The sequence below is a fragment of the Lynx canadensis genome, chromosome A2, assembly GCF_007474595.2.
Source record: "Lynx canadensis isolate LIC74 chromosome A2, mLynCan4.pri.v2, whole genome shotgun sequence".
NCBI lineage: Eukaryota > Metazoa > Chordata > Mammalia > Carnivora > Felidae > Lynx > Lynx canadensis.
Genome location: NC_044304.2, coordinates 119,404,317 through 119,428,934, shown reverse-complemented (window position 1 = coordinate 119,428,934; position 24,618 = coordinate 119,404,317). Strand labels below are relative to the sequence as shown.

At 45.7% G+C, this 24,618-nt stretch overlaps 1 protein-coding gene across 2 annotated transcripts in view; it reads left to right on the top strand.

Moving 5' to 3' along the window:
- Positions 1-1,048: 1,048 nt before the first annotated feature.
- JAZF1 (JAZF zinc finger 1) overlaps positions 1,049-24,618 on the top strand; it is a 348,258-nt gene continuing 324,688 nt past the window's right edge. The window contains exon 1 of one of the 2 annotated variants that reach the window (XM_030308157.2): positions 1,049-1,400. In XM_030308157.2, the coding sequence (XP_030164017.1) occupies positions 1,286-1,400 (115 nt within the window). In that variant the 5' untranslated portion in view covers positions 1,049-1,285. The remainder of the gene's footprint in view (positions 1,401-24,618) is intronic. The other variant, XM_030308155.1, reaches the window with a different exon arrangement.

Here is a 24,618-nt window from a genome sequence, read left to right as displayed (position 1 = left end):
GGTATACCTGTATTAATTTAAAAATGCACTGTTGGGTCATAGACTGCCGCTAATGTGTAATGTTCTTTAGGCACCTGGAAAAGTGCCATTGGAAATCACACGCTTTGCAGGTAAAAATATGAGTGCAATGGGGTGGGGTGGGGTAGGGACGAGAAAGGAACCAATTCTTAGCAAAATGCAGGTTTTCAGGGAAGCTACCAAATTCAGCTTAAGTGCTTCACTGGTCAACATTATGGTTTAAATGCTCACAGGACGGTGTAATCAAGATTGATTGCAGGAGTCTTTTCTCTTTCAGATGAAGAGTAAATATGTCCCTTGACCCTGACTTTACTCCTAGCCTTAACCACTGTGCTGTTCTTTCTGCTGAAGAGTCTTGCTTCCAGGGTGACAGATGGGTCAATTCCCAGAACTGAGCTGGGACAGTGGGGTGCTGTAATTTGGGAAAATGTAATCATTTTAGTTTTTGTCTTCCCAAAGGGAGCAGGGAGTGTAACAAACGTGGTACATATGTAAAACACGGGCGACGCACTTGACAATCAAGAAATCTATTTTGAAATTTAAATAAAGCTAAGGTTTTCTTTTGGCCTAGAGGGAAATTTCATTAAAATCAATTAGTTCGTACAAACCTCCAGAGAAAATGACTTAAAAAAAAAAAAAGGTTTAAGGAGTAAGGTGCACACAATTACCTTTCCTGGGTCCCCTGTGAATGTCAGTGTCACACCTAGACAGGTGGCCAAGTGCAAACAAATGTCCCCGAGTGGGGCCTGGGTAGCTCCCTGAGTTCTCATCGCGGGGATGCGTGTGTAATTAATAGATGTGTATATATCACGAATGTAATATACATAACCAAGGAAGCTCCAAACAGATTGCACGTATTACCAACTGTGAAGGGCAGGCCGAGAGAGAGAAAGTTGGTGGCAAGCGCTCGCAGGTGAGGCCTCAGTCCAGGAACCGAGGTTGGGGCCGCACAGCTGTTGCCGCGCGCCCTGGTCCCTCCTCCCAGCTGCAGCGGCCTCACCCCCCACCCCCACCCTCCCCCCGCCGTTCCCGACGCCGCCGCCGCCGCCACCGCCTCCCCTCTGCCTCCCGGTCTCTCTACGCTCTCCTTCCATCGCCTTAGCCCCCTCTCCCTCCGTCCCGTTCTCTCCGCTCCCCTCACCCCGCCTCTCTCCCCCTCCCCCAGCCCCTCCTCTCCTCACCCCACCCTGCCTCCCTCCCTCCCTCCCTCCGCCCGCCGGCCCGGCGCTCGCAGAGCCGACACCAGGGGGGCTCTCGATGTAGCACCATGACAGGCATCGCCGCCGCCTCCTTCTTCTCCAATACCTGCCGATTCGGGGGCTGCGGACTCCACTTCCCCACCCTGGCCGACCTCATCGAGCACATCGAGGACAACCACATCGGTAAATGGCCCGGGGGTGGGCGGGGGTGCCCGGCGCGCGGAAACTCCTGCCCAGGCGAGAACCCCAGAATGGCCAGGGGTGGCCAGGAGGGAGGCAGGCGGCGGCGGGGCGGGAGGGTGTGTGCAAGCCCGGGGCGTGGGGGTGACGGGATGCGGAGGCGCGAGGTGCCTGGGGCGAGGGGGGGGGAGCGGGGAGCGGGCTCGGGTGGGGGAGGGGGCGGGCGCCCCGAGGTGCCGGGGCCGGCGGGCGGCCGGGCTGGGGGATTCCGAGGGGCGTGCGCGCCGGCGGTGAAGTGGTGGGAGTGGGGGTGCGCCGCGGCGGGGGCTGCGGGAGGAGGGACCGGGCGGCGGGGAGATGCGGCGGCGGGGCCGGGCGCCGGGGGAGGGGGCGCGGGGCGGAGGGCGCGGCTGGGCCGGGCGGCCGGCGCTGGGCTGGGGCGCGGAGTTAGTTGGCCCGGTGGTCCGGGCGGCCCGAGGCGCCGGGGGCGGCGGGGGGCGGGCGCTGCACGCCGCCCGCCGCTTCCGCCCCGGCTCGAGCTGTCAGGGCTCGGCGGCGGCTGCAGCCGCTGGGAGGTGGGAGCGGGGGGGCGGGGGTGGCTCCACCGCGGCAGCCATTCCGCTTCCTCCTCCCGCCGCCGCCGCCACTGCGTCCTGTCAGCGCGGGTTGCTAGGTGTGGTGCGTCGGGAGGGGGCGGGAGCCGGCGGCCGCGGGCGGAGGACGCCGCTCAAGCCCTCTCTCCCGGCGCCGCGGGGCTCGCTCGGCCCCGCCGGGGACGCGGGCCTGGGGGCCCTGGGCACCCGCCCCTGCCCTGGCCTGGCGCGGACGCCGGGGCGCTGCGGGCTGAGGTCCCGGGGGCGCCGGCGGGCCGCGCCCAACGCCCCAGGCCGGGCGGCCCCGGAGGCCCCTGCGGCTGTGTGTGCTGGAGAGCAATCCCCCGGGGCCGCGGCAGGGCATTTAAATGTGCCCCGGCTCTGAGATTTGCCTTTCAAATGGTGCTAGGCCCGAGGTGCGCCGGCTACGCCCGGGATCCGCGGCGGCGGCGGCGGCCTGCGCAGCGCCCGGGGCGTGGGGGACTCGGTGGCCGCGGGGGAGGGGGCCCCCCGCGGGCCGGCCGTTTCCCTTCCTGCCCAGGACCCCGGGGCCCTTCAACAAGTCCTTGAATTCGCACAAGTCCTTGCACGCATTTCCGTACTCCTATCCGGAGTCCCTGCGAGGGGAGATGGGTCGGGCTCATCTGGCTCCGGCGGTCCAGCCACCTGCAGAAGGTGTGGCTGGCGCCCACGAATTGTCCCGTGTGGGCTGGAAGATGAGGGGACCGCGTGATGCCCCATCGGGGCTGTCTGATCCGGAGAACCTGTAAATTAACCCCAGAAAGCCCTTTCCAAATGAATGCTGTGGATTCAGCCATGTGGATGCAACTCACGTTCCTACAAAGTTGTGAGAATAAATCACGACTGCTGTGTTTATTTATGCACGAATAAAATGAGGCCGAGCCTTATGCTCTTTTGCTTGGTATAGTGCTTTCTCTTTGCACACAGTGGTGCTTAATAAGGGTTGAATGCTAGTTTAGCATAGGAAAAGAGGGGCAGGGGCTTCCGGGATGGGGAATAATCATTGAAAATGTCTACCGAATGTCTTTAAAGAGATAATCCTGATGAGTAATTGTCCAGGTTTTGAAATTTACAAAGTTTTAAAACATCCACATGATAGTTAACGCCATTTCCTCCGATGGAGGTGTGAGATTAGGCAAGTTTTGGTAGTCTTAAAAGCAGGAGTTTAACAAATTTGCTGATTCATAGCATGATTAAATAGTCATAACCGCAGGTACTTTAAGGATAAATCAGATTTTTCATGATGAGCAGTTCAAAATAATAGTAAGACTTAAGTAATGCAGAGTTCCAATAGTAATTTTGTCAGTTAATTTACTTCCTTTGCTTTAATAATACATAGAAAACAATATACATAAGAAATATACATTATATAAATATATAAATAGATGATATTTCCCCACTTAGGGCTGTCATTGCATATCCCATTCACTTTCGCTAAGAGTTATTTCAGGATAAACTGTAATTAAGGTGAGTAATTAAATTTTTCCCACATTGCCTGCCTGCTTGGACTAGCTAGTTAAAAGAAAATATAAGTTTAAAATGTATTAAAGGCGGTTTTCCTTCTTGAGGATTTAGCTTGTAATCAATTAGAAGATGGTTTTAAATGGTTGGTGGATCAAAAAAGCTTTTTAAGTTTGCAGAAATTGTTGTTAGTATTGGGTAAACATTTTCCCAGAGGGCTAAAGGTTCTGTAAAGTTTTCTGAAACTCAGCTTTTAAGGGCCCTCCCCAAAGGGCTAGTTCTTTTCTCTTAATGAAAATATTGAAGAATTAAATTTATAACAATAGTTATGACTTAGGCACACTGTGTGGCAAGACTACCCATGACTGTACTTTGGAATTAGTTTAAAACCAGCCAACTTTATGGAAAGTAAATGGTAAAATGAACAAACACTTGAAATTCCCTGAATGAAGAGATGAACTTCAACTGTTGGGTGCCTCTATTGAGGAGAGGCCCCTTAGGGGGCTTTCAAAAACAGCCCTATATGCGCAAGTAAGAACTGACCTCAGGAAGAATAAAAACAACCTGATTAGTAGGCAGTGTCACATAAATACACTTGATGAAGGGTCTTGAGTGCAGATATAGCAGACCAAGCATTTAGTGAAAGCTCTGTGTGTATTGTTAAGTGGTATTTATTGTTTGCGGTTTGGGCTATAAGGTTTTGGAGGCAGATGTTTATTTTTCCTGATTGACTTACTGATTTCACGGCCTTGTTACTGAGTGGCCACATTAAAAAGATGCTTGAAAGGACTATTAAAAGATCTATGTTAATATTATCCTTCATTTTTGCGCGGAGCTTGTAGTTAGCGATCATGAGAGTACTAGAAACATGTTCAGGTAGTAGTTCCATTTTGGGGACCTTTCTGAGTTATTACTATCTAAGCACTAGTCAAAATTCTTAAGCAATAATGCAATGAAGACGTATGGGACTGTGGCGTGTTTCTCGCTTGACAGATTTTTCAAGGCCTTCAGTGCCCGAGGCCTGTAGTTTTCATTAAAATTGTATTTTTTAATTCAGGTTAATTAAGTGCATTAAGTTTAGAATAGCTGTCTCTGTTCTGTTACATATGTACATGTAGCTCCTGTTTTTAAACATTTTCCTGTACCCATAGGAAAAAGGATTTGGGGCTATGTAGAGCCACGGGAAGTGTGATTTTTCACCGTCCTCTGTCTTAGCTCTCTTCTTCCTGGAGGAGTGCAGCACCTGTGTTCCAGAGTTTGTCCTTGCCTTTTTTTTTTTTTTAATTTTTTTCAATGTTTTTATTTATTTTTGAAGGAGAGAGAGAGAGCATGAGTGGGGGAGGAGCAGAGAGAGTGGGAGACACAGAACTGGAAGCAGGCTCCAGGCTCTGAGCTGTCAGCACAGAGTCCGATGCGGGGCTCGAACCCACAAACTGTGAGATCATGACCTGAGCCGAAGCTGGACGCTCAACCGACTGAGCCACCCAGGCACCCCCGTCCTTGCCTTTCATCGCTAGGTTGGTCCTGGAGCACCTGTCTCTGTGTACAACCCCCATATCCCAGCTGAAGCCCTCCCCTCAACTTAAATTGCCTAGAAATCCCATAGCCCTGCAATTGTGAAGTGTTTCTCTATCAGCTTGCTCTCCATTCATAGCCCAGCTCTGTTTCCTGGAGACGGGAAAAGCTGATCAAGATTTGTTTGCTTCTTACTGTGAGTAGGTACTTGAGTTTGTAGGAACACTCTTGACGTGCACATCCTGGATAGGTGAAGCTGAACTGGTAGCTAGGAATCTCAGAAACACCAAGGGCACTAAATTTAGCACTGAAGGTCAATGTCACAGACTCATGAAATGCCTGCTCTGTCCATGCATCCCAGTGCAGAGAAATCTTTTGGCTTTTGGTTTCAGAAAGGCAAGTATTTAATCATCCTTACTAGATTAAAAAAAAAAAAAAATGTTTATTTATTTTGAGAGAGAGAGAGAGAGAGAGAGAGAGCATGCCAAGTGGGGGGAGGGGGGGCGGAAGGGCACAGAGAGAGGAGACACAGAATCCCAGCAGCACAGAGCCCTATGTGGGACTCGATGTCGCAAACTGTGAGATCATGACCTGACCCGAAATCAAGAGTCGGACGCTTAACCAACTGAGCCACCTAGACGTCCCCATTCTTACTAAATTTGATTATTTGGTATATTTGTAAACGTTCCTCTGCGTTTTGAATTTATTTATGTCATAATATTTAGCATCTGTTTTGTACCCGGCACAGTTCTAGGCTCTTGGTATTTTTTGGTGGCAAAGATCCTTTGGGGAGTTTATTTTCTAGTGGTGGGAGATAGTAAGCAATGAGCAGAAGAATAAGTTAAGTAGGATGTTGGAAGGTGGTTAGCAGTATGGAAAAGAGAACGAGGAGGCTAAGGTGGATTGAGAGGAGGAATTGTTAGCATTTTTAATTGGCTGGTCAGGACAGGCTTCACTGAGAATGAGAAGCTAAGAGGTAAGCCAAAACCTTGCCAGAAGGGAGGAAGTTAGCCATGAGGACACGAGGGGAACATCAAGGTCTAGGCAGAGGGAACAGACCGTGTAAAGGCCCCGAGGCAGACCACACCTCTTAAACTGTAACAGAGAAATCTGACCCAATTCTGTTATTCTTGTTACTAAACTAGCGGCTCATTTAGAACTTTCCTCAGATGTTAGGAGCCTCAGCTTTGCTGTTGTTGACTCAGATTTTTCTGTAGAGGCCCTATCAGGAGATGAAATATTGTTGACCTAGTGACTCACTGTAGCTATGACTTGGTGGTTCTTGACCCTGAATGTCAGCAGGTTTCTTGTGAGTTTCTACTTGTTAGTTTCCTCATTTCCAAACCCAAGGTAAAAAAAATCCATGCTGCTTCATGTCAGATGGTAGATTTATAAACCGTCTAATTAGTAGAGATCAAAGTCCTTAGAAAGAAAAATAAGGTAGTTACTGTACTACCCATAGTGTAGAATTGGGCTCCAACAATAATTTAGTAAGTATTTGCATTATCTTCTTAAAACGGCACCCCAGGGGTGCCTGGGTGGCGCAGTCGGTTAAGCGTCCGACTTCAGCCAGGTCACGATCTCGCACTCTGTGAGTTCGAGCCCCGCGTCAGGCTCTGGGCTGATGGCTCGGAGCCTGTTTCTGATTCTGTGTCTCCCTCTCTCTCTGCCCCTCCCCCGTTCATGCTCTGTCTCTCTCTGTCCCAAAAATAAATAAACGTTGAAAAAAAAAAATTAAAAAAAAAAAAACGGCACCCCAGTATACTAAATAAATGGGTATGTAATATGTTGGTAAGCCCTTATTATCCTCACTAAAGTAGCTCTGAACTCTTGAAGGGAGGATCATCTGAGGGGTAGCATAGTGAACCTGCTTGCCTGGGTTTGAATATACACCTCTGACACTTGTCAGCCATTTGACCGTGGACAAATGGCTCAGTGACACTGTGCCTCAGTTTCTGCCTCTGTTTAATGAAGACAATAACAGCACCTACCCCATGCAGTGGCTGATGAAGATTAAGTGAACTAGCCTGTGTAAAGTACTCATTTACAGCACAGCCAATTTCTTTTGCATTTCGTGTATTTACGAAATGAGTATGTTTGCGATCCTACTGTGAAAGTCTACATTCGAGGTGAACAGAAGGTGGGTTGTGTCTACCTACAACCATGTGAAATCGTCAGGCCTTTCCCAGGAAAGGTTGAAAATGGGAAATGGGAAGACATCCAATTGTCCAGATTGGGGTCGAAGGCTCTGGCCACTTTCTGTTCTTCGTGGCCAGAGGTACTTTAGATGCTGGCAAAGGCCTTTGCCACTGTGGACTGGAAAGTGGTGTCAAGGCCAGTGGCTTCCAACATGGCCTTTCCTTGTGGCCTGTTTTTATTTGGAAAAAGCCAGGACTAGAAAGAGGCACTGTGCTTGGAGCTTGTGGGCACATTCCCATGAGGACATTTCCTGTGGGGAGGAGGAATGACTGAATGACTAAATGAATGAATGAAAGGCTTGTCACTGCCTGCCCCGCTCTTTGCCTACACCTTGTGGCTTGGCGGTGCGATGCCCTGTTACTCCCTCCCATGGTTCACAAGAAGGTCCCAGGTACAGAGCCAGGCAAGGTTTCAAGTGCATGCGTGTGCATGCGTGTGCATACGTATCACACACTGTGTGGAGGAACCCTAAATCCAAAACTTCACAGCATTCTCCGAAATCGTTTTTCCGTTGAGCCGGTTCTCACCTCTAAATAGTCAAATCACCCTTTATGGGACGTTGCTAGTGAACATTCTGTCTCCTAAGTTTCACAAGCTTCTGATTGTTTTCTTGTTGTAGTATCCATGTTTTCTGATGTGTGACTGAGATGCACAGACAGAAAAACTGCCTGCAACTGATTGGGTTGACAAAAGCCTCCGTGTGTGGAAAATAGCTTCCTTTAGAATGCGTCTATTTTGGAGACCTCTCCCACTGTGACAATACTATAGATATAAACTGATGGCGATGCTTCCCACTGATGACAGTGAAGAACCCTCAAGGCTACAGCAGGCTGGTGACTCTTGATGCAGGGGGCTTTCCTCGAACTGTCTGGAAGCCAAAGGTCTTGTGTTTAAGACTGAGATCTGAGAGACAGGACAGTTGTCAGACCCCTTAAAAATCCTCCCTAATTTGTAGGGGCCCCTGGGTGGCTCAGTTGGTTGAGCGTCTGATTTCGGCTCGGGTCATGATCTCGCAGTCTGGGAGTTCGAGCCCCGCGTAGGGATCTGTGCTGACAGCTCAGAGCCTGGAGCCTGCTTCGGATTCTGTGTCTCCCCCTCTCTCTGCCTCTCCCCCGCTTGTGCTCTCTCACTCTCTCTCTCAAAAATAAATAAAATGTAAAAAAATAAATAAAAAATCCTCCCTTTTTTCCAGCTTTTGCTGTCAGGACAAGAACCATACCCCACAATTCTTTATATTGCCTCTCTCCCACCCCCTCCTTATCCCTGCCCTCAGACCTTGACAGTGCTGATAGGGCCTGTGTACTACTGAAGTTGCTGGATTTCAGATAATACATTTTGTTTCATGATGAGGCAATAGATTTGTTCCATGTTGACCTCGCTCAAGTGTTGAATGGCACATGTTGTTTATTTAGAATCTGAAAATCAGAAACTGCAAATGTCAGAAATTTGTTGGAAAAAAACAAGCCTTTCATTTAATGTGCTAAATCAGTTTAAAGAAAATTATGTTTTCCCCTTGCACTAAGCACTGGAATGTTGCAGTCATTTTCACCTATTATTTATTTTTTTTAAAAGGCCAGCTGCAAGCAGGGACCACATTAATGGATATTCTCTTTAAGGATGAAGGCTTCCCAGTAGCTCTCTCTCCACTTTGGCAGGAGTCAAAGTGACTCTTCTTGGGTCACTGACTACAGACTCTCTGTCCAGCATTGATAGTCTCCGAATGGCCAGAGTGGCCCTTGTCTGGTTCACCCACTGGCCTCCTAAAGGAAGCCCTGTTCATTGTCTGCCAGGCTATAATGGTGACTTTCTTCTGAGATAGATCTCTTGAAGGGACAAGATCTGGACGCCATGTCGTTAACATGGAACGACTCACTGTCTCTTTGATAATATATAGAGAGTTGATGTATAGACATACTATATAGATAAATGACACATATAACATGTAAAATACATATATGTGTATAATACATATCTGAATATATTTATGTGTGTGTGTGAATATCTCCACATCCACATATGTGTGTACATATATATGTGTGTGCGTATATTTATATGTATGTACATAATACATATATACATTTATATTATACATATCCTTGCTCTCTTTTTGACTCCGTCAAAATCACTATGTATAGTGGGGACTACCGCACACATTTTTGAGTATTTACTATATGTTTGTACTTGAGACAGTACTTCCCGTCACCAAGGAGTTGAAATTTATTGGGAGAGACTAGATATGTACGGACTGAGATAAACAATGAGTAATAGTAAGGACCACAGAGGCAGATATATTATGAAGCCAATGAAGGTCAAGCCCCAGGGCCCCGCGCTTGGACAACACGTGTTTTATCACGTCTGAATACATTACCGGGATCCACACAGTCCTTTCCAAGATCCTGGAGGAGCCCTAGCAGTGTGCGATCGTGGGATCGTAGCTTGTAAAATTTGAACAAGTAAGATTAGCAGCGGTTGGTTAAAGTTTTTCTTTTCCACTCTGACATCCCTCCTGTCACCTATCTCCTTGGGTCCAGTGACATCGGGGTGGAGAGTCTTTTTGAGATACAGCTAGGGGGAAGTCGAATTGGGGACACACTTAGCTTGGGCGTAATGGTACATATTTCTGTGATTCATGGTCATCTCTGTGTCTAGTGAAGTTATTCCTAGCCACCTGCATATGGGAGTCACTTCCCAGGAACACTGCCCACTGTGCCAGCCCGCCTGGGGCCCTCCCACAAAGGGGCAGGGCCGGCTGGAGGAAGTATTGCGGTATGAATGTGTACTCTGACATCTACCAGTAGGAATTAGTTTGAAATGTATGGAGCCAGAAGCTAGTCTGGAAAATTCTTGTGTTTGTTAAATGTGTAAAGTTCTAAGCAGGGAGTTCGTTTCTTATCTAAGTGTGGTTAGGTGGGAAGTTCCTTTTGTTAGGAATATACTCCATGATGCAATATAATATATATGTATAATATTTATAGTATACATATATATATTGTATGTTTGTATATACTTATATATATCATAAAATTATATATAATTATATATAATGCAATGTGAGGTATAAGTGTACATTTATAAATGCACTATGTTTTTTATGGAAATTCTGTGTTTAAGTTTCTTGCTTTTTTGACACAAGTGCGTCTGTATCAACAACAAAGAATATTGACAACAAACTGGCTAATGAGTGTCATCAACACAGAATATTTGGAGTCAGTCAATGCATAAGAAAACTTGAAATGCCCTGAATTCTTACGGCTCGTATACGAAAGGAAGTAAAAGTGTTCACAAATTTGACAACGATCCAGAAAATTTCTATGGCATTACTAATAAGGAGCTGTGAGGCAGAAAGTAACTTTTCTGAATTATCAATAATTAAAAATAAGTATGGATCACCCACACTTGAGGAAAGAGTGATTTATAGAAAATACTAATGTCCTCATAGGGAATGATATTAACATAAATCATTGTTCTATGAGAAGTAATCGAAGAACATGAAGCCCAAAAGAAATATATACAGCAGCGTGTCAGGTGGTTAATTCATTACTGGTTTCTTGTTCCGGATTTTGTGATGTTTTGGTAATGGTAGCTTTAAAAATTTTGCATTGTGTTGTGATTTCTTAATCTAAATAAATGATAACTTTTGTAATAATTTTGTATTTGTAACTTTTTTTTTTTTCCCCATAAAGAGGGTCTAAGTCTACCGGCCTCACAAAGCATGGATCTATTTCTTGAACCCAGTTAGGGAGTCACTACCCTGTGCCAAAGACTGTATTAACCAATTTTCGTACAATATTTATTTATTTTAATGTTTATTTATTTATTTTGAGAGAGAGAGAGAGGGTGCACACGGGAGGGGCAGAGAGAGAGAGAGAGAGGGAGAGAGAGAATCCCAAGCAGGCTCCACACTGTCAATGCAGAGCCCTACGCGGGGCTTGAACTTCTGAACCGTGAGATCATGACCTGAACCAAAATCAAGAGTTGGATGCTTAACCAACTGAGCCACCCAGGCACCCCAATTTTCATACAATATTTAGTTTACCCTCACTGTAAGCCTATGAAACAAATATTACCCCATCCTAGGAGTACTTCCAATTTGGAGTTAAATATGCTACTGTATTAGTTAAATACCTTATCTAGTGAGATACGAACCAGAATGTTTATTTTGGTAAGATTATAAAACAGAAATATTTTCCTGCAGATCAGAAAGCCTCTCCCACCTCAGATAGGTGCATCATTATAGTTGGCTCTTCCCCCTTTGTCCCGTAGTGCCTTGCCCGCCATACTCCATGGTAACCTCTTGTAACCTTTGCCTCCTGCCAAAACACAGCCCCTTCCTGGTGGATGGGCCTGCTCATCTTCCTAGGCTCTTCCTCAAGATGTGTTTTCAGAAATGAAATGCGAACGAAAATTGAGAAGTGCTTTGGACTGTGAGAAGAATAAGTTGCAGGGGTAACCTGGGGCGGTGAAAAACATCTTGGAAGCATTCATATATGAGGAATAATATATTTACGTGTTTGTAGGTATATATTTATGGGAGCCATGCAAATACCAGTTAGTCCAAGACAGTTTATATTAAGGAAATTTGAAGAAGACTTTCTTTTTTTTTAAGGAGATTTGGAAAAAAATCCATGTCTTTATTTTCACACTTGGGAACTGAACTTGGTTAGGCCTGTTCCACGTTGAGACTATTAGGAAGCTTCGTTGAATTATTTCTTGCCTTACCTACAATATTTGGTTGCCTAGAACATTCTAGGGCTTCAACAATGCTAGGACAAAAGTGTGCCTTGCTTCCTCTCACCTCTCTGCTAGGGCAGTTTGGTATATAAAGGAGGCAGGGGGTGGGGTGGGGAGTCGCTTGGCTTGTGAAGCTGGACAGAACTGGATTTTGATCTCGAGTCCATCTACCTTTTAGCTTTTCCAAGGGGGACAATTCTGACAGTCTTCTTGTTTGTATCAAATAGTAACAATATCTACTGTTTAGGAAGCACCTACTAGTGAGGCACAGGCTAATTGCTTTTAATGTATTGCTTCAGAATGGCACATGAGTCCCGTTTGACACTAGATACAGACCGAGACATAGAGCAAATAACATAGCATGAAGCACATAGCCAGTAAAAGGCTCAGGGGAGCGTGGGGTAGGCTTTGCTCTCAGGTGTCCTCCTATTCCTTAGTACCTGCTGTATACAGCCTAAGCTGTGCCCTCGTACAAGATATTTACATTCTAGGGGAGCCCGGATGGCTCAGTCGGTTAAGTGTCCAACTCTTGATTTCGGCTCAGGTCATGATCTCACGGTTCGTGGGGTTGAGCCCTGTGTCGGGCTCTGCACTGACAGTGCAGAGTCTACTCGGGATCCTGTCTCTCTCCCTCTCTCTCTTCGCCCCTCCCTCACTTGCACTCTCTGTGTCAAAAATAAATAAGTTAAAAGATACTTACGTTTTAATAGAAGGCCCTTGTATACCTGAGTGCTTGATGACGTACAGAAGAAAGGTTGGATTTCCAAAGAGAGCAGTTTGGGGAGATGCTTGGATGCCTGCCTTCTGGTAGAACTAGAAATGTTTCCAGACTCCTGGAGTTTACAGTGGTTGGAAGGGTCCACGAGCATCGGAAATAATAAGTCAGCAGTTTTAAAGTGGTTGCAATTACCGTATTGTCTGAAGGTGCTAACTCGTTTCCCCTCCCTCACGGATCCTTATTTATCTGGGGTAGGGGACTCCCGAGAAACATAATACCTAACACTGCACACACAAACTTCTGACTCCAGATCTCCAAATTAAAGCATTGGCATTATGGTCACGTGTGTGAATTTAAAGTTGTGTTTGGACCGGTTATCACACAACGGGACCCGGTTGTAAACACTGTGAATTTAGAGCCAAAGCCCTAGTCGTCCTGGGTGTGCTTAAGAGCCCTTTCTGCCGGACACTTCCCTGGTGTCCTTTCCCGAGAGAGCACGTTTTAGGTCATATTACTCCATCACCAGGCCTTGAACAGCTGGCACAGCAGCACATCTGGACTTGGAATTGACGCACCAGTTTTTTCTTTCCTAAATCATCCCGTGAAAGCCTCTCGAATGCTAATTTAGCTGCCTGATTGTCAGTACCTGGTGTAATTATCTAAGTAATGGCAGAAGCAGGGAAATCTGTAAAGACATATTTGTACAGCTTACTGTTAAGTAAACTGAACACCATGATAATAAGCATAAATAAGCCTATATTATGCCCGTGCGTCTTCAGGTATCAAACATCAAATGAAGGAAACGGGGTTTTGGAGTTTCTTTGTAAGCTCGGTATGTGTTACAGAAAGCCTTCACCTCAGAAATTCTAGATTAACTTTTTCCAGGCCCCTCCTTTCCTCTGCTGTTCTCACTTCATTGAGATAATGGACAGGCTGGTGGACTGTGGACTAAAATACCTCTTCAGGACTCAGCAGATATCACACGGGCATTTCATCGGCCCCAAGCACTCTATAGATAGTTTCAATTTCAGATCTTTACCGAGGAGATCTTTTGATAGGATATTTTTAACACTAGACATCTGGAGTCTGGCACCAACTCTTTGTTTGACAGTGTGTGCTTTAATATGTCTCAATGTTCTGCCTGAGCTGGAAACTCCCTTTTGTACGTTGGCCTCACTTCAGCACTTCCAGGGGCCCACACCAAAATATTTGTTGTTTAAAATGTGTGAACACCAGACAGGAAATTTGGCTAAGAGCTACCAAGTTATGTGCACATTTCACATTAGATGTTGGAAGAAAGAAATAACATTTTGTCAAAACCCAGAAAAGTGAAGGGCATCTTACATGCCGACGTAACCTATGTTGCAAAGTAACGAGAGTTCTTCTTACCCGTGGCTTGTGGCAATCAGTCTTCTTAATTTATGAGTCCCTGTATGACAACGTGAGTTGTCCTCAGAATCACATGGGTGAACCCGGACAAAATAAGGACAGCTGGCTCCACCCCCAGAGCTTATGATGTGATTGACCTGGGGTGAGCTGGGTCTGAGCCCTTGTCAAAGTAGATTCTAATTTGTTGTCAAAGTTGGGAACCCGTTGGTTCCCACTGATGGAGTCACTAGCATTGCGAAGATTGTGGATTTTTAAAAAAAGGAATAACACTTTTAAAGAGGTGTGACCTTTTGGGGTTTCCATTCTATAGCTGCAGTTTTGAGTTTGACTGGAGGCAAGCGTTGAACGTAGAGCAGGTTTAAAAAAAAAAACAACTTTTTTTGGTGCGCCTGGGTGGCTCAGTCGGTTAAGCGGCCGACTTCGGCCCAGGTCATGATCTTGTGGTCCGTGAGTTCGAGCCCCGCGTCGGGCTCTGTGCTGACAGCTCGGAGCCTGGAGCCTGTTTCAGATTCTGTGTCTCCCTCTCTCTGGCCCTCCCCCGTTCATGCTCTGTCTCTCTCTGTCTCAAAAATAAATAAACGTTAAAAAAAAATTAAAACAGCAAACTTTTTTTTATGTTATGTTTATTTATTTTGGAGCGAGAGAGAGACAGCATGAGCAGGGGAGGGGCAGAGAGGGAGACCCAGAATCCGAAGCAGGCTCCAGACTCTAGGTTCTGACCTGTCAGCCCAGAGCCCGATGCGGGGCTTGAACCCACGAACGTGAGATCATGACCTGAGCCAAAGTCGGATGCTTAACCGACTGAGCCACCCAGGCACTCCGAGCAGTTTTGAATATGGGATACCATCTCAGATGTGTAGTTAGAGCAGAAATGCCTAAGCTGCAAAACCTGTGTCCTCAACTTCTCAAACTTCATGCCCTCAGGACACAGTGTGTGTGCAAAGTGACGAAGTTCAACCTACTTGGGAGTGGTGGGGACTCTGGCCAACTAAAGAGAGCCCTTGCTTTGCTTACAAAGAGGACTACTACTCACCTCCAGCCCCATGCTGTCATGTTGGAGTGCGGGCCATTGTTGACAGATCCTTGTTGTCCTTATTAGAGGCTAAGAACTATGATTTTTTTATACGAAATATATCTTATATTGGTTTGCAACCAGTACAGATGGTTTTAAAACACTGTGCAAGAAAACTCTTCCACCGCCGCTGATCACCGCCTTTAATAAGATACTGATGATAGGCCATGTGTTTTAATGGAATACGTATAAATGCTGAGATGCACAGTAAACTTTGAAGACCATTGTTTCCAGCAAAGAAGCTATACAGACTACCGCAGGTGTATCACTTCTCGGCCTTTTGGCTAAGATCAAGTGCAGACTACCGCAGGTGTAATGGAATTGTAGCTTATGATTTTGTTTTGTTTTTTAATTGCCATTTCTTTTCAGGAAATGGTTAGCTATTTTTTTTTTTAATGAAAACTTTGTGACGTCAAGTTTTCTTTGATACCAAATTCTAAAAAAATGAGCCTTAATCCTGAAAGTATATTAGGATCATGATTTGGGTGCATTTCCCTCCCCCGGGGGAAAAAAAGCAGGATCACTCAAATACTCTATCCTGGGTGTTTTCATCGTGGCAAAAGGATGATTTCAAGCGGATGAATTGAGCACCGTGTCCCTGAGAAGCCAGAAGGAAACTTAGAGGTCGTCTAGTCCGACTAGCTAATTCCACAGATGAAGAAGCCCAGGAGGTTAAAGTCATGAGTGGGCGAGAGTGCTTGGCCAAGAGGAGTAGAGAGAATAGCAGTAGAACAGTGGTCCAGCCTGTGGTTGCTGGAAGCTACTTACCTCACTGGGGATCCTGACTTTTCCTCAGTCAGGTATATAACCTCTCTGTGGCTCCTTGTTTTTCATCTCTAAAATGGGGTGCCTGGGTGGCTCGGTCGGTTAAGCGACCAACTCTTGATTTCGGCTCGGGTCATGGTCTTAGGGTTCGTGAGTTTGAGCCCCGCACCGGGCTCTGCACTAACAGCACGCGGAACCTGCTTGGGATTCTCTCTCTCCCTTTCTCTCTGCCCCTCCCATGTGCTGTCTCTTGCTCGCTTTCAAAATCAGTAAATAAACTTAAAAAAAAAAAAAAAAAGTAAAATGGAAATAATAGTACGTATCTCAAGCTTTTGTGAGGTACCACTTCTGTTTGGTATGTTAGCTGTTGGAACTCTGGTGAATTCTGAAGAGAAGGAAGCTCTCTAGGTAGCTCCCTTCATTGCCTTCTGGAGGAAGCCATGCTGGAGGCTTTACTGGGGAGTGGGTAGGCAGGACTGCCCTGAACCCTACCGGCTGTGTCGACCTTGGCCAAGGATATTTAACTTGTTTGGACCTCAGCTTCTGTCCGATAAAGATAGTATTTATCTCAGAGTGCGGCTATGAGGATTAAATTAAAACATGCATACGAAGGGCAGCTAAGGAAGCATCCTGTAAATATTAACACCGATATTATCGGACCATCTTCTCGCATCCGTGATGCCTGCTGCTGGTGCCACATTCCTCAGATTCTTCTGTCCTCTTTATGTTTCCATAATATGATGGAGGAAGAATCAAAATAACGTTACACATTCCTGTTTTTTGTTAAGCGTTTTTACTTTGAGAACTTTGATTTCCCTTGTCGAGTTTTGGTTGGTGTTTGTAGAAGTCATACTGAGTGGTCGTAGGAATCCACGAGCTGTTAAAACATTCCACACACAAATTCTTGCTGTTTCAAAATATACCAGCCTTAATTTAGTATTGTTTATCCAGATTTAAGTTTTTGAGACGTTAGATCACGTGATTAGAAAAATGCTTCCATATTTGATAAATATAATTTTGCAGTTAGGAGAAAAGGCATTTTAAGAGTCTAGAGAGGTTTATTAAGCTATATAAACAGAAAACATAATTTTTTCATGTTGTACCAACTAAGCAGTGGAAAAATAGGGCATGATTTTGTATGCATTGTTTGTAAAGGTTTATTGTGAATCATTCGGAAGGATTTGTAGGGCTTTTATGAAGCAGTCCAAGAACACGACTATAGGAATCTAACCAAATGCTGTGCTCTCCTGGTCGAGTGGCTGTGCACCTCTTTAAGAACAGTCCTTGAAATGTCACATACTCAAATGTTGGAAGCTTCTCAGGGAAGTTCTGAGATAGGCCTTGTTTTAGAAGGTCGAGGGGCAATAGTTGAGTTGTGTACTGATTGCAGAGAATATTTAACTTCTTTGTTTCTAAGTGGTACTTGACAATGATTGAAATATTTTTCAGTCCTATAGAACAGACTTATAATGGTTTTCCCCCTTGAAGAGTGTACTGGGATTTGATGCACTTAAGCAACTGGTCCAGGCTTATGTGACTTCTCAGTAGTTGGATAAGAAAATGGCTTGGGGACGTCTGGGGGGCTCAGTCGGTTAGGCATGGGACTCTTGATTTCAGATTGGTTGTGATCTCACAGTTCGCAAGCGTGAGCCCCACCTTCGGCTCCACGCTGAGAGTGTGGAGCCTGTTTGGGATTCTCTCTCTCTCCCCTCTCTCTGCTCTTCCCCTGCCTGTGCATGTGTGCACGTCTCTCTCTCTCTCTCTCTCAAAATAAATAAACTTAAGAAAATATGGTTTCCAACTCTATTACTGAGGGTCCTTTTAGTTATTTTCCTTCTCCATCCCCATGGATTCTATGTATTGAAAGATTTTTGTCTAACAAACTGATTTAATAAGTAATTAAATGTTTTCTTTTTTTTTCTTTTTTCATGCAGCAACTTCTAAAACTCCCAGTTTATGTATTTAGTAAGTATTTCTTGCGTGTGAACCCTACGGGCACTCTCCAGGAGCTGGGGCATGGTAGTGAACTACACACAGTCCACGCTCATGGGAGAAGCAAGAAAAAATACAAACACATAAGAACCTCAAAGTCATAATGCTGTGAGGAGAAAATAGAGTGAGTCGAAGAGAGAGGGTGAGAGGCCTGTTTGAGATAAGGTAGCTTGGGCTGGCCCCCGAGGGGGAGGCGTCTCCAAAGGGACCTGAATGAAGTAGGGGCATGAAGGAGCCATTTGGGTCTGTGGGGGAAGAACGTTCCAGGCAGCAGAAGGACCAGCAAAGACAAAGGGCCAGAGCAGGAGTGTCTGTATGTTTGAGCAGCAGCAAGGAGGCTGATGTGGTGGGAGGAGACGGAGAAAGGAAGGCCGTGGTGGGGAATAGGGTTGGAACCATTGGCATCCACCTGTAGACCTATGTATCAGCTAGTGTCACCAAATGGAATTAAAATAATTCCAGTCACGGGGCGCCTGGCTGGCTCGATCTGTGGAGCATGCGACTCTTGATCTTGGGGTCATGAGTTCGAGCCCCACGTTAGGGAGTAAATTGTACTGAAAATTTAAAAATCTTTAAAAAAATTATTCCGGCTCCAAATGACATGGAATGTTGTGCAGCTTCATTATGGTTATCGTTTCCGCTATGCTTTCTGTAACTTTCAAATCACTCAAGGACCCCGTTGTTGCCTGCAAAGTGCCCTATAGAGATCTGGGAAACTGGCCTCTAGATCGCTTCACATCTCATTTGCTTGCACATCTCATTGGAATTTTTGTTCAATCCCCAAAGTCTCATTCGTATTTCAAAACCTATATTGAAATAAAAATTTTGGACTAATTCATTTGGCTGATGTAATTCATGTAGCGTGTGCTATTTTATCTTGAAGTGGGAGTGAAAACCAGGCTTATCAGTAATCATGATGCATGAAAAAGTCCTGTGCAGTTCCTAAACTGTGGGGACCTACAGATTTCTTTAAAAAATGTTTTTCAGGAGCTTTGTGAAATCTTGCATAGATTTTAGTGATAGGAGTGTTACCAGAATCAGGGGGTGGGGTGGGGAGGCTGTGTGGGGAGGAGAGACGAGACAATGGTCTTGACAATAGTAACTTAAAACATACTGACAGAAGGACAGAAGAATTACTGAGGGAGATTAGAGAGACCATGAGCCTGAAGATACTATTTTACCATCAGTACCCTTTTTATTCCGAAATTGTAGTATTTTACGTATGTCTTCTGTGAAAAATAGCTTCTGGTTTCCTACGTCTGCATCGTATGGGAAGATGTTAGCATAAACGTTTCACAGTCAAAATGAGCTTTTGTTTTTATTGAGGGTCTGTGAACCCATCTACGACACTCTAACCTGCCAGGATCTTCGTTCCAGTAGTCGAGAAATGGCGTGTCTTGGGTGACAGGGTGCCTGTGCGGTCCAAGAGAAAAATCAAAGAGCGTGCGTTGCCCGGAAATCCGTAGATGTGTACCTGTGATTTAGCCTTGCCAGTTGATATAAAATGGTGAGGCCATTGGTCAGCTGCGGGCACGACAATGCAGCATCACAAATGATCCCCAAACTCAGTGGCTCTCACGGTAGGCAGTTGTTCCCACGCTGTCTGGTCTGCAGAGGGATTCAGCTGAGTGGTTCTGCTTCAGGCTGCCAGTCGACTGGTCCGCTGCGGGTTGGGCACAGGTTAGCCGACGTGTTCATTTTAGAGACCAGACTGAAGGGGCAGCAGCTCCTAGTTTCACGCTCTTCTCGTGGTGGACCACAGGAGCACACGTGCCACACCAGTCGTGGAAGCTTATTTAAAGACCTCTATCAAGAGAACTGGGAGGTATTAGGCTGGGTGAAATAAGTCAGTCAGAGAAGGACAGATATCATGTGTTTTCAAGCAAGTGTGGGTCTTGAGAAACTAACAGAAGACCATGGGGGAAGGGAAGGGGAAAAAAATAGTTACAAACAGAGAGGAAGGGAGGCAAACCGTAAGTGACTCTTAAATACAGAGAGCAAACTGAGGGTGGATGGGGGGGGGTGGGAGACAGGGGAAAATGGGTGATGGGGGCACGGAGGAGGGCACTTGATGGGATGAGCACTGGGTGTTGTATGTAAGTGATGAACCCCAGGAAACTACCCCCAAATCCAAGAGCACAGTGTGCACATTGTATGTTAGCCAATTGGACAATAAATTATATTTAAAAAAATAAAATAAAATTATGCCATCAGAAAAAAATAAAAAAATCAAGACCTCTCCCATGTTACGTCCATTGTGTTCCTTTAGCCAAATCAAGTCATGTGACCACGCACAGACTTGATAGAGCAAGGGAGGGGTAGGGATGTGAGTAAACAGTAATCCATTACCACAGAGGTCATTTATTGGAAATAGAAAAAGTCCATGGGCGCCTGGGTGGCTCCGTCAGTTAAGTGTCCAACTCTTGTTTTCAGCTCAGGTCATGATCTCAGGGTTCCTGAGGTTGAGCCCTGCATCAGGCTGTGCGCTCATGTAGTGCAGAGCCTGCTTGGGATTCTCGCGCTCTGCCCCTCCCCCATTTGCATGCACATTCTCTCCTTCTCTCTCTCTCTCAAAATAAGTAAGCATTTTAGAATATGCAATAAAAAAAACAGAAAAAGTCCAGAAGGATTTGAAATTTACAGAGATAGAAATTCGCCCTACAGTGATTCTAATCCTATATAAACATGAGATTGCTGTCCCTACACCTTCCAGAGAATGTGAGAGCCATACATTGGGACTAATGAATAAGCATTGGGGCGCCTGAGTGGCTCGGTCGATTAGGCATCGGACTTTGGCCCAGGTCATGATCTCACCGTCCATGGGGGTCAAGCCGTGCGTTGGGCTCTCTGCTGTCAGTGCAGAGCCTACTTCAGATCCTCTGTCTCCCTCTCTGCCCCTCCTCCACTTGCATGTGCACGTGCGAGCACGCGCTCTCTCTCAAAAATAAACATTTTTAAAAAAGAAGGCATGGATAAACATTGCACACAGGGAAATTAAGTCTTAAAGTAAAAATAGGGGTGCCTGGCTCAGTTGATAGAGCGTGTGACTCTAAATGATTTCCCCTTAGTCACAAAAAACAGAGGAATCTCCTTCTCTGGTTAGGGAGGAATCTTTTCCATTCTGAGATTACGTAAGAACCCAAAGACTTTAATTTGGGTGGCCCCATGTGCCCGTCTTATAAGTTCCTGAGCTGTGCGGCAAGGCTGGGAAGGTTGGGGACCCTACCTATGAGGCCCTTTCCCAGCACAGAGGGCTTCAGAGAAGCTTTGGGACTACCTTATGGCTGGATCGTGTGACCTTTCTCTTCCCCCCAGTTCTGAGCCAGTGTCCCAGGGGATGGAAAACGGCTGACCTGTTAGTTGGAAACCTCCTTTCCCTCCACTGTACATCACACCTCCTGGGGGCTCAGGGAGTGGTTCCTGGTACCAGACACCCCGCCCCCCCAGGTTCTGGTTGAGCCGCTCTGTGACTTTGGGCAACGTTTGAAAGTACAATTTTCTCATTTGCGAAATGAGAAGTGTGGCTGATAATGTAATGCTCCCTTATTATCTGGTGTGACAGGTACTACAGACAGCATTCCAGCATTGTTATTTCAGCATTTCTGTTTCTCCTCACTAGATTGTGAGCCCCCGAAAGGCATGATTCATGGCTCTGTGTTTCGTCTCTGTGTCCCTATTCCGCAATAGCACTAAGTTTACGATGTAGGAACGTAAACTGATACCCACCGAATTGTATCCAGGCAAGTTATCCTCTGCTATAAACCTTCAGCTCCAAGGACCAGATTAGATTGTTCCTAAAAACAGAATTAGTCATTCTTTTTTTTTTTTTTCACTTTCACATTTTGCCTGGAAATAAAGACTTTTGAAGCCATAGGAGTTTAAAGGTTTTGAGTTAGTTCCACGCTTTGCCTTTAATCAGACACTTTCTATACACTCAGCAAAGCGGGAGCATCTCTGTTACATCAGAGAAGTTGAAAACAATATGCAGGCCGATCTTCACGATGAGTCTACCAGACGTAAAGAACATTTTGTTCTAATATTCTAAAGCCTGCCCTAACCCCTGAGTTGGCTCTCAGATTGTGGCTGTGATTTTATCATCAGCTTGTTCAAAAGTCTTACAAGTTTTCAGCTAAGTCATTTCTCCCAAGGAGCGGTCGCACTAGAATTACACACTCCGCTATTATGACAAACAGGGCCAACATAACATACATCACGTGGAGTAAAGGTCCGAGAAGTTTGTGTCTCTTTCACGGAAGGATCCGGGGCGGATAGGCAGGCTCCTCAGCTGCATGCAGTCATTCAGGGCTTCAGGTTCATTCCATGTTGTTTCTCTGCTCTCTCAAAGTCTACTCCGCTTCTGTATCCTAAAGGCTGAGTTCCCTAGGGTCCTTCCCTGGGGATGAATCTTTGTATTCACCTTGGGGCGAAGGAATAGAGTGTGAAAGATTGCATATACAATGTGTTGTGGCCAAGGCTTTCAAGGGCGACCGGTCATTCCACTCCTGTGGCATTGGTGAGAACCTAATTGCGTGGCCACCTGTAGCTGCAGAGGCTCCCAGGAAGGCCTAATAGTAATTTTTTTACTGTGGAGTATGGGAGGGCCTAGTTTGGGTAGATAGCTAGCAGGCCCCCCCCCCCCACCCCCGCCCTGGACCAACAAGTAAGTTTGCCTTTGAGAGTTTTGTTTTTATTGAATAGCTGATATATACTCTAGTAGTTGAATGGGGAAAATGTGGGTGGCTGTTATAAATCCTATTAATAAGAATTAATAGGATTTAATAATAATTAATAGGATTTGTAGGATTTATTTATACACTGAAGGATTTATAATTAATAATAATTATAGGATTTGTAATAATAGGATCCTATTAATAATAATTAAATATTATTAATTAATAGGATCTTAATAATAATTAATAGGATTTAGCTCCAACTGTAGGACTGTTGAATCCAACTATGGACTATTAAACACAATTGAATGTATTCTCTCATTTGACTCAGGAAGGCCAAGAGAGGGGTTCTATTATTATCTATCTCTAGGTCGAGACCTTGAACCTTAAGGAGGGTAAGTAACCGTCAAGATTACATAGCCAGGCCTACTTAACTCCAAGGCCTTCACCATACCGCCCTGGGAATGGTGGAGTCCTCAGGAGAAAAAGATAGTTACATACTGCTTGTAATTCTGGCTGTTGTAGCTAGTCACTAGCAAAGGCTATCGGGAAAAGCAGTGGGTTCTCTGGAAATATTCAAGCCAGAGGCTGCATTACCTTCTGTTAGGGATTCCGTCCGGGACTTTCTGCTTTGCACCGTGGGCCATGGTGAACTTCCATGATTGTCTGTGAAGGTCAGTTGTACTGCTTTCCGCACTCTGGTCTCTGCATATCACTCGTGACCCCTCATTCCACGGACAGTGGGGAAGTTCCATTAGCACACACATTCTGCACCTGTTTGATAACAAGGAGGCACTTGGTAACATGGCACTAGAGGGGTCCGTGGTTGAGACTGGAGTTCTAGCGGGACTCTGACCAGTCACGTCAACCTTGAATCTCCATTTCTTGGAGAGTAAAATACTTGTATTGAGCTTTAATCGCTGGTTTTCCAAGAGTGCTTCTTGGGGCTCTAGATTTCCATAGAACTGCATCGTAGTGTGCATCCCCTCTATCCAGGGATTTAGGGTCAACTTTTCTTTTTTTAAGTTAAAAAAAAAAACTTCAAGGAATTTTTAAAATTTAATCTCTACACCCAACGGGCGGCTCGAACTCATGACCCCAAGATCAGAATCACACGCTCTTCTGACTGAGCCAGCCAGGCACCCCCAGGGTCAACTTTTCTTAGATGAAAAGATTTTTCAAGTTGAAAAAATGTGAAGACCAAAATGCTGCTTATAGTGATACTGGCTAATATTTGTCGGATGCCTACTGTGTACTAGGCATTACTATGCTTCTGAGTGCTTTCCACGAGTTAATGCACCCATAGGGTGTGCCTAGTATTATTCCCAGTTTGCAGATGAGAGAGATGAGCTTTCAAGTGGGTACATAACTTGCCTTCTGCCAGTCACTAAAAATAACCAGAGTTCAAACTTGGACTTGGTGATCCAGAGCGGCACTCCACAGCAGAAATGTATGCTTTCTGAGGGCTCCCTCAGGTCTGAAGATGCTGTGGTCCCCTGCCTGTTGCTGTACACAGACAAGCCAGGAACTTTTCTAAGAAAGACTCCTACTGACTTCAGTTCAATACCTCCCCCTCTCCACTTGATCTTAGCCAAAAGGCCGAGCAGCCATACCGCGTCCTCTTGACGGTTAGAAGCTGGGCGTGAGTCAGAAAGGTCTGTATCTTGCTGATTGTTTCAGAAATCCCGTAGGCTTGTTCATCACCCCCTGATGCAGCATGAGCTTCTGTTACACTGAAGTTTCTGATGGTGGAGCTGCTTTGATAAATACACCGAAGGCTTCCTAAAACACAGCTGGTCCTTGGGGGTGCGGATCATAAATAAGGCCACCTTCTCATGAGATGCTTTTGGTATGCAAGGAATGGCCTCCTGGGAGGGATCAGAAATGACGCTTTGTGGCTAACAATGCTATTGAGGGCATCTTAGAATCACAGAACTTTACAGCAGGAGGAGCCTTTGAGGACACGTAAGCCAGCAGCCTACTTTTCACATAGCCAGTGTGCCTGCACTGCTCCAAGGGCTGAGGATGCAGCGGTGAACAAAGACTCGACTCTTTCCTCTCTCGCGGAGCCTACGTTCTAGACGGGGGACCCAGA